The sequence below is a fragment of the Cervus canadensis genome, chromosome 13 (assembly GCF_019320065.1).
Source record: "Cervus canadensis isolate Bull #8, Minnesota chromosome 13, ASM1932006v1, whole genome shotgun sequence".
Lineage (NCBI taxonomy): Eukaryota > Metazoa > Chordata > Mammalia > Artiodactyla > Cervidae > Cervus > Cervus canadensis.
The window spans coordinates 44,364,787-44,381,405 of NC_057398.1; the positions used below are offsets into that span (position 1 = coordinate 44,364,787).

At 39.4% G+C, this 16,619-nt stretch overlaps 1 protein-coding gene across 5 annotated transcripts in view; it reads right to left on the minus strand.

Annotated features, from left to right (window-relative positions):
- PLD5 (phospholipase D family member 5) overlaps positions 1–16,619 on the minus strand; it is a 380,018-nt gene that overhangs the window by 16,093 nt on the left and 347,306 nt on the right. For all 5 annotated transcript variants that reach the window (XM_043486037.1, XM_043486040.1, XM_043486038.1 and 2 more), the window contains 2 exons: positions 10,626–10,823; positions 1,115–1,251 (listed from right to left, as the gene is read on the minus strand). In XM_043486037.1, the coding sequence (XP_043341972.1) occupies positions 1,115–1,251; positions 10,626–10,823 (335 nt within the window). The remainder of the gene's footprint in view (positions 1–1,114; positions 1,252–10,625; positions 10,824–16,619) is intronic.

Genomic DNA, 16,619 nt, shown 5'->3' on the forward strand with positions numbered 1-16,619 from the left:
TAAACAATAAATGGGCAAAACATGAAAAGGAGGGATTGAAAAAATGAAAGTATGTGGAAAAAAAATCCATGAATGTTCAAAGGGTGCACAATATTTTAAGTGTCTTAATAATGTGTATCTTGCAGCCTAAAATACTTTTTGACCATCATTTGGGGTAATCACTTTCTGGGAGAAACACATCTTTTGCAATTTTAAAGTCATTTGCATAAAGAAGTTGTATATTATGCATATGTGAGGTTGGCAATATGAACAATATTCAAGCAATATAGGGCACATGAAATTACTTAACCTCAGCAAAATAGTTAATTTGAAATTGTAATTTTCCAAATTTAAAAGGTGTCAGGTTGTACTCCTAGAAATGTGCACTTTGGAAATTTTTCCTGGGTTAACTGGATTATTCAAAACATTTACAAGCACCCAAACTCCGCATTCCCAGCAAGAAAGCAAAAGTAGGCAATACTTGGGTCCTAGGCATGCATTTATGCATGCAATGATTTAGGGGCATAAATTCTGCTCCTGTTTATTCCAAGTATTTCCACACTTGCACAGTGATGAATATTAAAAATACTCTAAATTTTAAAATGCTATGTTCCTTTTACAGATGGATAGATTGACTGAGAACATACATATTTTAAGTTTGCTTCTCCCATAAATGAAAAAGATAGTATGAAAATTTAGCATTTAAGGAAGACCAACATGAGGACAACAAAGGGATGCCTCTTTTAAAGAAAATCTTGGCAGACCTACTTAGTTTCAGTATGCCCTTCAGGCACATGTCAACTGATAACTTAAAAAAACTTTTTTCTAATAATTTATAATTTATTTTACTTTTCCAAATAATTTTCAAATCACAACCCAATCTTCAATCTAAAGTTGTTGTCATGCTTACAATGTAAATTACTGAGGTAGTAATTTATGGGATGAGACCCTGAGTCCTTAAAATGGACTAAGGGAGGAGATGCATTCTGGGTGAGCTGCAAGTATACCCTGAGAAGATGTGAATGTGCAACCTTCTGTGACTTGATAGCATCCCAGTGTCCAGGATGTGTTTTCCTGTGGTTCTCAGCTTCGTGCCTCACCCTGGAGCCCAGGTTCTAAGCACACACGCACTGACCTCTTGGTGCTTGTGCTGGAGATAGGCAGGTAGTCCATGACTGCGATGTACACGTATTGCTTGGCATCATCTATCACACTGTAGATGGCGTCTATGTCAAAGCTTCTGTTTTTAGGGCAAAAGAGTTTGGGAGAATTCTGTGAAGACACAAAAACAAACTTTTAGAGTATTAGTTTTTACCATCTGGAGTTTTCTCTTTTTTGTTGTTATTTAAAATTTTTTGTAAAAAATGAATCTTGGCTTTTAGCCAATTTTTGCAAGTCTATGTTCCAGTTCTTTATGAGATTAGACAAACACATTTGCAGTTCTATCAAAGTTGAAGCAAGTAGAAATCAAAGCGTGGTGGGATGAGTCTCAAATCTGTCCTTTAAGTTGGTTTTGGGAGGGAATTCTCATTTTCAATACACATGTTTTATCTTTATGGAAGTTCTCCAGTTCTAAACTTATGTGACTCTGGCACACACTCATATCATACATAGTTAATTTTCTCAGATATTACCATGCAGTGTATGTATGTGTGTATATATATATATACACACACACATATAGTGTATATATATATATATATATATATATACACACACACACATACAGCAAGCTATTTATGCTAGAAGTCATTTCACTTGAAAGGTAACATAGCTGTAAAGATGTTCAAGACACACGGTCTAAAAATCTTATTTTGTTTTTTCTTTTCTCCTATGTTTTCATCAAGTGAGGAAGAGGAGGGTTGATTGTGGAGAAAGGATCATCAGTAATTCTAGAGGAAAAACCAAGTGACTTATTAAGATGCCAAGCTCATAAGCAGAGACAGGGACTTGAGAAAAATGAGCAAAGAGGCAAATTATACTTGAGATATTTTTCTTATGTTGCTCAAAGTGGTTTCCATCTTACCAAAGTATGATTTTTTTTAGATAAAGTTATTATAGAAAAGAGGGATTCCCTGGTAGGCCAGTTGGTAAAGAATCTCCCTGCAATGTAGGAGACCCTGGTTCAATTCCTGGGTCGGGAAGCTTCACCGGAGAAGGGATAGGCTACCCACTCCAGTATTCTTGGGTTTTCCTTGTGGTTCAACTGGTAAAGAACCCACCTGCAATGCGGGAGACCTGGGTTGGGTCCCTGGGTTGAGAAGATCCTCTGGAGAAGGGAACAGCTACCTACTCCAGTATTCTGGCCTGGAGAAATCCATGGACTGTATAGTCCATGGGGTCACAAAGAGTCGGACATGACTGAGTGACTTTCACTTTCACTTTTTTCATTATAGAAAGGAAAAGATATACTTTGGTTTTCTTACTGGCTTCCCATTGGACAAGACTGGAAGGAGCATTTCTGTAGTTCCTGCATTACTCTGACAAGCAAGACACCAAACGAAGGAACACAAACAATGCAATGAGTCCTTAGTTGTTTAGTGTCTGACTCTTTTGCGACTCCATGGGCTGTAGTCCGCCAGGCTCCTCTGGTTAGTATCAGAGGCCAAATAAATGGTTTCTGGAAGATTGCCTGGCATGGCAGACCTGGGTCCTTCACCGAACGTTCTGCCACTTTTGGTGGTCAGCGGCCTTCATGAATGCTTGGGAACAGCTCCCCACCCTGTGCTGGCGGGAGTCCCTATCTCAGCTTAGGCAGAGGGAAGACGATGCTGTTGGACCGGATGCACAGCTGAGGAGGAGCACAGCTGAGGAGGAGCGTGGGGCTGAGGAAGGAGCACGTTGAAGGGCCACACCTACCAGGCACCCTTACTCAGAATGTTGTCCTGGCCGATGAGTATCAGAATAAGTTTTGGATTTAAATCACTTTCCTTTCGGAATGAGGATGAACTTCTAAGTATTAAAAAACAAAAAACAAATGCTAAAGGAGAGAAACCAGAACAAAAAAGCCCAAAACAAAGCAATAAAACATAAATAAAAAAACAAACAAAATCCCATGCTAGTCCCACACTTTTCCCAGCACACACACAGGCAGACACCCCATCCGTCACTAAGACAGACGGTGTGGGCTTCTGCAGTGTCTTTCATGTTGTCCTTCCCTCTTACTCCAGATTGCTGTTTCCCTCATTCAGGCACTGGTGCTGTTTGCTGGGCATCACTTTTATATATCTTCTGAACTCATTTCCCTGTCTTCACGATGCTTACAAGACAAACAAACAAATGTGTGTCTCTCTCAGGACCCCTGGTTTCTTGGAATTCAGCCTGATCTCACTGGGGCAGATGCATGCACGGCCTCTGTACCCTGGCTCTCCCATTTCTGTCTCCCTCATTTGCACGTTATCATGCCTTCTGTGTCCCAGACTAAGATAATCGTCAGTCCATGGCCCTGCCCTCACATTGTCTGCCGCCCGCCGTATATTTGCTCCGGCCGATCCCTCTGGCTGAAGTGTTTCCCTATCTTTCCCTATCAGAGTCCTATACTTCCTCTAAGTTCAAGTTCAAATACTATCTCCTCCATGAAATTAAAAAAAATCAAAAAACTATTTATTTTTGGCTGTGCCGGCTCTTCGCTGCTGTGCATAGCCTTTCTCTAGGTGCAGCGAGCTAGGGCTACTCTCTAGTTTCAGTGCTTGAGCGTCTCATTATGCTGGCTTCTCTTGTTGGGGAGCACAGGCTGTATGGTGCACAGGCTTCAGTAGTTGTGGCACACAGGCTTAGTCGCCCCGAGGCATGTGGGATCTTCCTGGACCAGGGATCCGAACCCGTGTCTCTGCATTGGCAGGCAGATTCTTAACCACTGGCCCACCAGGGAAGTCCTGAAACGTTTTTATATTGTCACCCAGAAGCTACTTCTCCTTTTTCTGTCTTCCCATAATGTGATTTATTTGTTATATTATTTAGCATATTGAAACTTAAAATCACTTGCACCTGTCTCATCTCCTTGCCTAGATGGCTACTATCTTGATTTTAGGAACTGTGTTTTACTCATGTTTCTATCTCCATTAATAAATGAAAATTAAAATGAATTAATTCCCTCAGCCTGTTGGGTCTGCTTTACCCAACAGGTAAAGCTTACCATGAAGAAGCTAAGGATCTTAGCTCTAGACAGGAGCCCAGGTCAACTCTGAAATGTGTCCAAATGCCCATATTTTTGCTTCAGTTAGGAATTTCCTGAACTTTCTTGCATGTTCCCAAAACTGGATTTTGGTTTCAGGGAGGAACAAATTTAGACAGAGTCTCTGGTCTCTTTCATTGGCTATGGTCTAATAAGTTTGGATACTGTGCATTTACATGCTGGTGATGTGCTGGGGTCCAGCCCTTATACCCTGTAGCAGGCTGGGCATGTCCCTCACACTTCCTGAGCCTCTGTTTCCTGTGGGGTGAGAACAGTAACAAATCTTTCATTATGATTTGCCTTTGAGACTTAAATAAGAGAATGGCCTACTCCTGGTCTGGATCTCTTCCTCTTCTGCACCTGATTTCATTCATTCATCAAATATTACTAAGTATTGATACCAGCCATGCAACCAGCTCTAGTCTAGGTACTTGGCATACATCAGTGATCGATATAAGATTCCTGCTTTGTGCAGTTTCATTCCAGCACGTGCTACATTGTACTTCCTTCATTTGTCTGTGTGATTCTCTACCAGCTTGTGAGCTGCTTGGTTTTATGTCTCTGGAGCCTTGTGCCATGCCATGCTTAGCACGTGTGACCTGCTCAGTAAATATTTGTGGAATGTGAGAGTGCTTCTTAGATTACTAAGTGTTTGGAGTCTTGTGTGACTCCCCAGCCTCTACTCCTAGTTGGAGTTGCTTTACTCTAGGTATTCCCATCTATGTGTGAATAGACCCTTACATGTACTTGTCTTGTTTCCTATATTCTCATATATTCCTATATTCTCCTATATTCTCATTTCCTAACCCACTGCTTAGAGCATTGCAGGTGCTACATGTGTTTATTAAGGAAACACATGACTATTTGTATTAGTACTTCTGCCCCTGGGGTCATGGTAGTACTTGCATGTTCTCTGATCTGGCAGAGAAAATTAACTAGTTCTGCTTGTTTAATCAGAGAGAAGACTGTTGTTTTCTTATCATTCCTGGATTAATTTTCTGACCCTTGTACTTTGTACTTCTTTATTCCAAAGAAAAATACAAAGAGAAGGAAAATACAGATGCTTTTCTTTGTTTCAGCTCTCAATGATCTGTTACCAATCAAGTGCTCTTGAGGCACCTTGATTATAGGTAATCTCTATTTCCTTCTTACATCAATAAACACCTTATATTTACATGTTCCTTGTTTTGCATATTCATTAAATTCTTGCTTTAGTAGTGTTTTATTTCATATCAGGTTCCTGGCTAAAAAAAATCCATATTCCATTCCCAGAATACATATGCTAAAATGTAATTAAACATGAAAAGACAGTCTACAGAATGGGAGAAAATACTTGCAAATCATATACATCTTTGTATCTAGAATGTATAATTAACTCTTACAACTCAATAACAAAACCCCAAGCAATCTAACTGAAAAACGGGCAGAGGCTTTGATAGACATTTCTCTAAAAAGATATACAAATGACCAGTAAGTGCATTAAAATATGCAAATCAAAACCATAAGACAAATTTCACAAACACTAAGAGGGCTAAAATAAAGCAGAAAATAGCAAGTATTGACTAAGACGTGCAGAAATTGAAATCCTCATTCATTTCTGGTGGAACTGCAAAATGGTGCAGCCAATTTAAAAAAGTTTGTCAATGCCTCAAAATGTTTAAGGTAGATTTACAACAGTACCCAGCAATTCCACTCCTAAGTAAAACTCAAAGTAGCTGAGAAGTGGTATTCAAATAAAAATTTGTACATGAAGGTTCATAGGAACACTATTCACAATAGTCAAAAGGTAAAAACATCTAAATGTCCATCAACTGATGGACAGACAGCAAAATGTGATATATCCATACAATGGAAAATTATTTGGCCATAAAAGTAAAAAGAACAGAGTCATTCATTTTGAAACCATTTTATTAATACTAAGTAAAAGAAATCAGTTACAAAAGACTACATATTGTATCAATATTACTTCATTTATATGAAGTATCTAGAAAAAGGCAAATCCTTAGAGACAGAAAGTAGATTAGTGCTTTCTGGAGCCTAAGAGAAGGGGAAAATGGAGAGCAACTACTAACAGGTATGACCTTTTCCTTTGTGGTGATAAAAATATTTTAAAATTAGAAAGTATACAGATGATAGTGAAACTCTGTGACTATACTGAAATCCACTGATTTTTACATTTTAAAAGGATGAATTTTATGGTAATAAATTATATCTCAATAAATCTTTTGAAGTGTAGTTAAAATATATAGCTGAGATTCTAAAGGGAAATTTAATTATATTTTTCAGAGCAGCACCAAGTTCTATTCAACATCTGCCCTCACTTACTAAATAACTACAGTATACATGAGTGGTGGATGAATGAACTAAGCAATAAACAACAAGAAATTAAATCTTTCTAGTACCCAGATCAATAAAGACAGATCTTGAACTAACTAGTCTTTATCTTGGAAATCAAATGCATTACCTTAAGAACTCTAAAAAGCATTCTACAAAATAGGACAAAAAACCTCAGTCTGTTGTTACAAAATAGGACAAAAAACCTCACTCTGTTGTTATAAAATAGGACAAAAAAATCTCAGTCTGTTGTTCCTATCTTCTGATTTCAATAGGGAATGTAAGAAAATTAGAATGATTCAGCCCCAAGTTATTAGAGATCAATACTTAAATCTAACCAAATACCTCTTTCTGTCCTATGAGAAAATTAGAAATAATTTATATCTACATCACTATTTAAATTTATATAGAAACATGCTAAGTTATTAATCACCTAAAATCTAATTTTGGGAATGATAATTCTTAAGGCCCTCAAATATATATATTTTGTGTGTTAACTTAGTGTTGGGACTGTAAGCTTATAAAAATATAATATACTATTTTAAGATAATTTATAACAAATATTTTGAACTTAAATAAATTTGCCTTGACATTTGTTTGGCACATATACACAGAAAACTGTATGTATCCTGGAACTTTTTATTGATATTACTACTAATAGAACCAATCCAACATTTACTTCTGCTTTAGGGAGGCATAAGGGAAGTACTGGAAGTAAAAATGATGAAGAGAGTACAGTATATGACCTTTGAAGCCTTATAAAAAAGTGGGAAAGTGAAAGTGAAAGTTGCTCAGTCATGCCTGACTCTTTGCGACCCCATGGACTATACCGTCCATGGAAATCTCTAGGCCAGAATACTGGAGTGGGTAGCTGTTCCTTTCTCCAGGGACAACTCAGGGATCCCAACCCAGTTCCCAGCTCAGGGATTGAACCCAGGTCTCCCACATTGCAGGCGGATTCTTTACCATCTGAGTTACCAGGGAAGCCCAAAATAGTGGGAGAGATAATCAATAGCTACAAAAATGTGATTAATGTTGTAACAGAGGTGAGACCAAGGAGCTCTGGGCAAATGATACCAATTCCAATTTTGGGGGTTTTCTGACTTTTATTTATCTTATGTCTGTAAGATTTTATTCCTCTGTAAAAAATCGTGTTGAATTAATATCTGTTGAACTGAAATTCAAAGGTAGGCTTGAGATATTAATATGAAATGGAAAATAAAATAACAATAATTTAAAATAATTAAATAAATAAAAATAGAAAACAAAGGTGCCACATGGTTTAAAAGACCATAGCTTAAGGAAAGGACTGTTAAAAATCCCAACCTATTTTGTAGCACCGGGCTTCCCCGGTGGCTCAGAGGTAAAGAATCCACCTGTAATGCAGGAGTTGCAGGAGAACGGGGTTCAACCCCTGGGTTGGGAAGATCCCCGGAGAAGGGCATGGCAACCCACTCTGGTATTCTGCCTGGAAAATTCCATGTACAGAGAAGCCTAGTGGGCTACACAGTCCATAGCGTCGCAAAGAGTTGGATAGGACTGAAGTGACTTGGCACAAGGAATATAACAAAGCCCTTGCATTTTCATAGATTTTACTAAAGGCCTGGGCCCTCTCTCTGAAGTAGATATGTTAACTTTGGGATCAACAAAGAAGGACTCCCCCACTTTTTTAAGGGTCAGAATTTAAATTTATGCAACAACCAAATTCACTCATCTCTAAGATTCAACCTGTAAATTCAAAATCCAGCAATTATCTGAGATATGCTTATGATTCACCTGTTTCTTGCTGCTTCCAGCTGTTCTGCTGGACTCTTGGGGTGTCATGTTATCATTTATGTCATATTACCATTAATGTTGCCATTAATCTGGATTAAGGTTTCCTTGGAAAATTTCCTATTGCAACTAATCTACAAATTGAGAATAATATCTGATTTTCTTGTCTTACAGGGTTGTCTTAAGAGAAAACAAAATTGAATATATGCAATCATTTTATTAGTAAAATGCCTTAGATGACATGCTATATACTGCTGCATTGTTTGACCTGTACACATACCAAAAAAGGGAGCTTTTTAGTTCTATTTGATGAAAATCTTCCATAGTCTATTATTTTATGTTATTCACACTTACATGAATTTATTTAAGACAAGCAACTTCAATTTTCTATCGCTACACTTCTAAATTTTCAGTAAGTGCTTTCATTTTAATGGGCAAAAAAGCTACTATTTCCTCTCCCATGAAAAGCTCTTCCATGACATAAAAGTTGCTGGCAACTTGTAAGACAGTGGAGAAATAGCCATGTTAAATTGGGAGAATGGTTCAAAGAAGCTTACCTGAGCAACAGGATCCATTCAGAAGCCTGATTCGAATCAAAATTCTAAGGTTTCACCCTGGTCCAGTGGATCAGATCCTTGTGAGGTTGGGGTAACTATAAGTTTGCAATTTTTACTTACTTACTTAAAAAAAGAAAAAACCCAAAAACTAAGATCATGGCATCCACTCCCATCACTTCATGGCAAATAGAAGGGGGAAAAAATGGAAACAGTGATGGAGTTTCTTTTCTTGGGCTCCAAAATCACTGTGGATGGTGACTGCAGCCATGAAATTAAAAGATGCTTGCTTCTTGGAAGAAAAGCTATGACAAATCTAGACAGCATATTAAAATGCAGAGCCATCACTTTGCCAACAAAAGTCCATATAGTCAAAGCTATGTTTTTTTTCCAATAGTCATGTACGGATGTGAGAATTGGACCTTAAAGAGTCAAAGAATTGATGCTTTTGAATTGTGATGCTGGAGAAGACTCTTGAAAGTCCCTTGGGCTGCAAGGAGGTCAAACCAGTCAGTCCTAAAGGAAATCAACCTTGAATATTCATTGGAAGGACTGATGCTGAATCTGAAGCTCCAATGCTTTGGCTACTTGATGAGAAGAGCCAGCTCATTGGAAAAGACCCTGATGCTGGGAAAAACTGAAGGCAAAAGGAGAAGGGGGCGACAGAGTATGAGATGGTTAGGCAGCATCACCAACTCAATGGACATAAATGTGAACAAACTCCAGGAGATGGTGGAGGACAGAAGGGCCTGGTGTGCAGCAGTCCATGGAGTCACAAAGAGACAGACACAACAGCAACTGAATAACAACAATAACACAACTTATTTATTTATTCTTAGTTTTTGGCTGTGCTGGGTCTTCATCGCTGCACAGGCTTTCTCTAGTTGCAGAGAGCAGAGGTTACTCTTCCTTGCAGTGTGCAGGATTCTCATTATGGTGGCCTCTCTTATTGTGAAGCACAGGTACTAGAGCATTCGGGCTTCAGTAGTTGTGGCTCCCGAGCTCTAGAGCACAGGCTTAGTTGCTCTGTGACATGTGGAACGTTCCCAGACCAGAGACTGAACCTGTGTTTCCCTATGCCACCGGGGAAGTCCCGTAAGTTTGCATTTCAATCAGGTTCCCCATCTGGTTCTTAGATGCCTTAAAGTTTGAAGACCAGGACTGTAGGCTTGGATATTTACATTGCCCACTCTCAGCAATACTGTGGGGACAACTGCGGTGCGTGGGCATCCTGGAGGTGGCTTCCAAGTGTAGTCAGAGGCCTGGAAACTGTGCCCTGGCCTTTTGGAAGAGCCTCTTGCCCTTCAGCCCCAATCAAATACAATAGCTCTGCTTTTGTCTGTTTTACACACCAGGGTTTCCTCAGAGGGTTATATTGCTAAAATCGAGTCTGAAAATCATTGGTGAAAGGCATTGAAAATAGCTTCTGGTGTCAGAAGAACTGGGTGCTTGCGTTTCTCTTGGCACCTGCCATCTGATGGTCTTTGAGCTAGTGGATAAACTTCGGTATCTTCATTTGAAACACAGTTATAATCTTGGGTCTACCTAACAGGTGATGGTGGGGATCCAGCCAGATAACGCAAAGTATCTGAAACTAGGAATGATTATTAACAGGTATGGTTATTGTAACTAGGGACAGCATGTGCTTGAGTATAAGAATGCACATATTTTAACTCTTCTAGGGGTGTGTCAGGATAGACTGGTTGAATTCATTTTTGCCCAGCATAAGATTGCAGTCAAACATTCCAACTTAATAAAGGGATTTTGGAAGAAGGAGGGGAGGAGGAGGAGGAAAAAAGAGCAAAACTCACCGACACAAATGCTTGAGATTTGGTTTCGTTCAACTGAAGCTGCAATTTCTTTTCATTGTCATAGACTCCATAAAGTCTCTTCGACCAGGTCTGAGGTACTCTGTTCTTGAATTTTAATGAACTATATAAAGCGAATATCCTTTGTAAATCTAGGACCAGGCAGCTGCAGTTGTAGAAGATGACACCGAGTTCTTTCATCTGTGAAATTAAAATAGAGAGCATCAATGCCATGTACATGTGATGGTGTTATTCTCAGACAAAAAATGCACAAGAACGCAGAAATAGTGATTTTTTTTCTTATAGTTGCTATACTGTAACAGCTATATATGTGTATTCATATATATATATATAAATGTGTGTATATACTGCATCTGTAAGTGTGTAGATATAGTCATATTATGGTATACAGAAATGATGTGTCATTAAAATGCTTAAATACTTGAGAACTTTTGCCTGTTTTTGCATTTGAACTCTTTTTTAAAAAGATAAATTTATTTATTGTTTTGGCTGTGGTGAATCTTCATTGCTGCACATGGGCTTTCCTTAGTTGCAGTGAGCAGGGCTTACTCTGTTACTGCGATCAGGCTTCCCACGGCAGTGGCTTCTCTTGCTGCAGAGCACGGACTCTAAGGCGTGCCGGCTTCAGTAGATGCAGATTGTGGACTCAGAAGTTTCAGCTCGCAGGCTCTAGAGTGCAGACTAGTTATGGAGTTATGGAGCTCTAGTTATGGAGCACAGGTTTAATTGCTCTGAAGCATGTGGAATCTTCCTGGACCAGGGATTGAACTGGTGTCTCTTGCATTGCAAGGAAGATTCTTAACCACTGAACTACCAGGGAAGCCCTGTATTTGGGCTCTTATGGATAATTTTTCCATATTCATCAACATATTTTATGTCAGCTCTTCAGATTCTTCAATATTAAATTTTTTTGGTATGAATCCTTAAATAATACAGCAATATAAAGACTGACTTTCAGTTGCAGCACAACAAAATGGTTTAGATCATGGATTCTGGAGTCAGACTGCCTGGAATTAGGTTCCAGCCCAATAACCTTCTGACTGTGTGACTTTGGACAAGATACTTAATCTCTCACCATAATCTTCTTCTTCCATAAAAAGGAGATAATATTATTTATTTCATACAATTGCTATGATACATAACATGGTTATATGTTTTTATGGGCTTAGAATAGTGCCTATCACATGGTAACCACTTAAAATATGTTAGCAATTATTATTCTTCTTAAGATTGCACAAGCCTCAGGAGTAAGAGGGGCTACCCTGGTAGCCTCAGCTGGTAAAGAATCCACCTGCAATGCAGGAGACCCTGGTTTGATTTCTGTGTTGGGAAGATCCACTGGAGAAGGATAGGCTACCCACTCCAGTATTCTTGGGTTTCCCATGTGGCTCAGCTGGTAAAGAATCCAGCTGCAATGTAGGAGACCTGGGTTCGATCCCTGAGTTGGGAAGATCCCCTGGAGAAGGGAACAGCTACCTACTCAGTATTCTGGCCTGGAGAATTCCATGGACTGCATAGTCCATAGGGTCACAAAGAGTTGGACATGATTGAGTGACTTTCGTCTTCAAGAAAGAGACCAATAGGATCTTGCAACAAAGAAATCATAGGGTGATGCATCTGCAAGCCACTGTGCAAAGATTTCTGTTGACTGTCTAGGATGCAGGGCTTCCCAGGTAGTACAGAGGTAAAGAATTCGCCTGCCAATGCAGGAGATGCTGGTTCGATCCCTGGGCCGGGAAGATCCTCTGGAGGAAGAAATGGCAACCCACCCCAGTATTCTTGCCTGGGATGGAGGAGCCTGGTCGGCTACAGTCCATAGAGTCGCAAGCAGTTGGACACAACTAAGCAACTGACCTGCATGCACGTCCAGAAGGTAATTGAGACAAAAAAAGAAAAAAAAAAAGACCTCTCTGTAATCCTGTGTGAACACTGACAAAACATGAGAATTGTCCAAGCACAGAAATGACCGAAGAGCCCCATCCTACTTGATAGAGGTGACAGTTGCTTCTTTACCAATCACAATTTCAACTTGAATTCATCCCCCTCTATAACTGATGGCTTATTAAAACACCTAATCACTAAGTTGTCCTATTCCCAATAGCATCCAATCCTGAGCTTCCTTATACCCTATTCCCTGCTTCCTTATACCCTCCCCTGCAAAACCTTGTACAAAGTCCAAACCCCATAGTAAGTCTTTCCCAAATTCAGCTTCCTGACACCCTGCAAGTGGCCACAGTGTCACCCTCTCTCCTTGAAACAAGCAACTGGCTCATCTCCAGCATGCAGGCTCGTTTTTGGCTTGAGGGCAATGACACCTCCTTATCTCCAGAACACGCACATCACAGGGTTATGAGTGCTGGAAGCAGACAAGTTACTGTAGTAAGCACAGTGCCCAGCACTCAGTGTGTTAGCTGCTGTTCTAGCCTAAGTCACACTGTGGAGGGGGTACCGGATAGTCAGCGCGGTGCCAGCTGAAACAGGAAGTGGTCCAGGAAGCAAAGCAGGAAGCATTAGGGGGAATGAATAAATGAACGAAAGTAATAATGGCTGTACATAAGGGCATGTCGGACATGACTTAGCGATTGAGCACGCACAAAGGCATAAAGAAAGGCTGCACTTGAGGAAGAGACTTCACCCATTAAAGCCTAAAGTCAAGTGGTGCTTCTGAAAATTTTCAGTCTTGCTGAAATCTGTTATGTACCTTATGTTGGAATGCATACCATCACACATTTTAATCTGGAAATCTAATGAAGTAATTCTTTAAAAGCTAATGTAAAATAAGGAAGCAATAAAATAAAAATGCTTATTTTAATGGTGTCATAATTATGAATGATGTTCATCCCTTTAGGTATGATCAGATAGAGGGAAGTATATTTATAAACATTGTCAGCATTTATCATCCCCAGGGCTCCCCTTATGTACCATTTATCATCATCAACATGCAAGAGGTCACTGTTTCTCTGTGCACTGTACTTAGATTTCCTCCAGCAGCTAATATTTCCAGTGACTGCTTTCTAAACAAAGATTAAGTGTTCCTTTCCCCCTGTTGTGTAAGCTGCTTTTTGCGAGGTTTTCTCTGCAATGTCTGACATCATTTTGCTGTGACTACATTACAGTTTTAGAATCCAAAGGCAATGAAACAAGACAAGATTTGCCCTCTAGGGATATAAAGAGAACTTGACTTCTGTCTATCGTCCTCTCAATCTTAGAATGACTCAAACCCATTTCTAAATATATGTATTTGATTTAGGCTGGTATCAAGTGAAGATGGGGAAAAAAAGAAATTGGCTTTTGTTTTGGAGATCTTTCAGTCAGAGCCAAAATTCAGGACAGGTTTATGAACAGACATTTCTAAAATGCTGGCAGAGGGGAAAATAACAAAGATTAGGCTTCTGAAGAGCTTTTATGTCCAGATTATCAAAGGAACAAAAAGTTAAACTGATAGATTCTTTGACTGATCAGTGGAGGTACTCTGATGGGCTGCCCTGGCTTTTTAGTTCAATCACACAACTGATGGTTGATTGAATAGCCCAACTGTTTGAGTAAAACTACCTTGAAAAAGCTGGAGATTTATCAGCTAATGATTCTTTGGAAGACAGTTATTCTTAAGAGGAGACTGATTCTCTTTTCCACAAAGTAGGAACGTGTTAGGGATCAACCCATAGAACTCAGAAAGGTTTAGGGCCTCAAACAACCTGGAGGACCCTGCCAAAAATCTCTTCTAAGGGTAATGATTTTATTTACAACTTGAGTTACATCAGCGGTTCTCTTATGTCCCTTGCACTAGGATATTATGGGAGGCCCTGCTGAAGTGTTTTTTTCTTCCATTTTTTAGGATCCAATGAGTAAATTTTATTTGAAGTTTAACAATGTAAGCAACACAAAATTTAGTTCTACCATTCCAAATTTATTGGGGTTTTCCCATAGGTTCTAACTATTTGTTTTTGTTTGCTTGTAAAAAAGATTCTTTTTCTGAAGTGTTTGAGTTTGAGACAATCCAGCAGATACTTACTGCTTAGGGAGAAATAACAACAGAAGTAGTACTGGTTCACTATAGTGCTTACTATGCTTCTGCTTTGCAAGTCTTATTGCTGTTGTTGGTTAGCTGCTAAGTCGTATCTGACTCTTTTGTGACCCCATGGAGCCTGCCAGGCTCCTCCATCCATGGGATTTCCCAGGCAAGAACACTGGAGTGGGCTGCCATTTCCTTTTTCAGGGGATCTTCCCAACCCAGGGATCAAACCCGAATCTCCTGCATTGCAGGCAGATTCTTTACTACAGAGCCACCAGGGAACCCTTCACAAGTCTGCGTTCATTTAAATTTCACAACAACTCATTGCACAGGTAAGAAAACTAAGGTTTGGAGAGATTAAGGGCAATGTCCAAACACACAGCTAGTGAGCAGGGAATCTGAAATTTTGGTTTAATATTTCATCATTGGGAAGAATTGCTCACAAAGAGGGACCAGAAGTTCCTTCAGGTGAGGTTAAGTCCTACTGTTTATGAGTGTGCCCTCTTTTTTTCTGCCTTGGAATTCCTACTTATATTCGTAGTCTCCATTTTAAAGCAAAATAAGAATTAGGGGAAATGTAATTATACCAGAAAAATCTCCATTTTTCTTTATTTTCTCAAAGTTAGTGGGAGGGAGTTATGAAGGGAAATGCAGTGAGGGAAAAAAAAAAAAGAAACCCTTCCTATTTAGGGCATGAGAGGCAGTATAAAGGGAGACAGACTTGGTTTAGTGGATTTTATTGGTGACACAGAAGCCAAAGCAGGCAGCTGATGGATGTTCCTGTCAGCAGAATAAGGGGATGCATTAGCATCGTTCTTCGCTGTAACTCAGAATAATTAATCCAAGTGAGCTTAACCACAGCTCAATCTATCATTTATGGATGTCTGACTTGTTGTTTTCATGATTTTATAGAAATTTGAACCAGTATTTCTTTAATTTTCTTGACAAAGACAAAAGAAGTTGCAACACTGAGCGACTCTCATGCATCCAGTTAGTGGTTGATTTATATTCTGAGTTACTGCAGGAAATTTAATTACTAGGAGCTCTAACTCGATTTTGTTTCTGCCCTCAAGGTGAAATTTTTGTTACTGGGGATGGAAAATAAAGAATTGAATCTTAGCAGCTCAAGACAGCCTCCTGCTCAGAAATGTGCTCTTTGGCCCCTTCACTTCCACAGTGGGTGGTCCATACTACTTAACTTCCTGATGTCTTGTTTTCTTTGTTACCAAGTGGGAATAAAAATGCTTGCTAGTAGGAACATGACTAATTGAAAAAAGGAGAATATAAAAACCTTAGAGAACAGCTAGTTCAACCTTATTTCAAAATTAAGGAAACTGAGATCCCTAAAGGGGAAGTGACTTGCAAGATCACAGAATAACGTCCTCTGACTTCAGTCCTGGCTCTTTCTCCCGACAACACTGTGCAGATACCTCACAGTGTCCCTTCATAGAATCCTGTCTGCCACGTAAGGAAACCAAGGATGCTACTTTCCAAAGTACCACTATTCATTTGGCATCTTTGACTTTTGGCTATAAGGAACTCACACATCAATTTCTTGTCTGCAGTCATCCCAGACTGTTTACCCCAAGGGGTTTCTGCATGGAGAGAAACAGGATACTGGCCCTAGATAGTTAAGGTGCATATCAAAGGAATCATTTCAATAAGACTGAATCATTTCAATCTTTCCATACATAGGAAAGCACCAACCTCATTAACTTGCGATGTTTGTTTTTTCTTTAGTTAGCATAAATCTTTTGATGTAAAACTACCTGGTTTGTTTTGCAAAACTCCTATATATCCTGGCTCCTCCCTTACATCTCAGAGCTATCTGAGAACCTACCTCCCAGGCTTGAGTCTTCCCGTATGTCCATCTAATAAAATGTAATTCTCAACTTCTAGGTTGTGTATTTTTTGTCCCCTAACAGTAGGATGAATGAAGGGTTTTGCTTTTTCCTTTCCTTCCC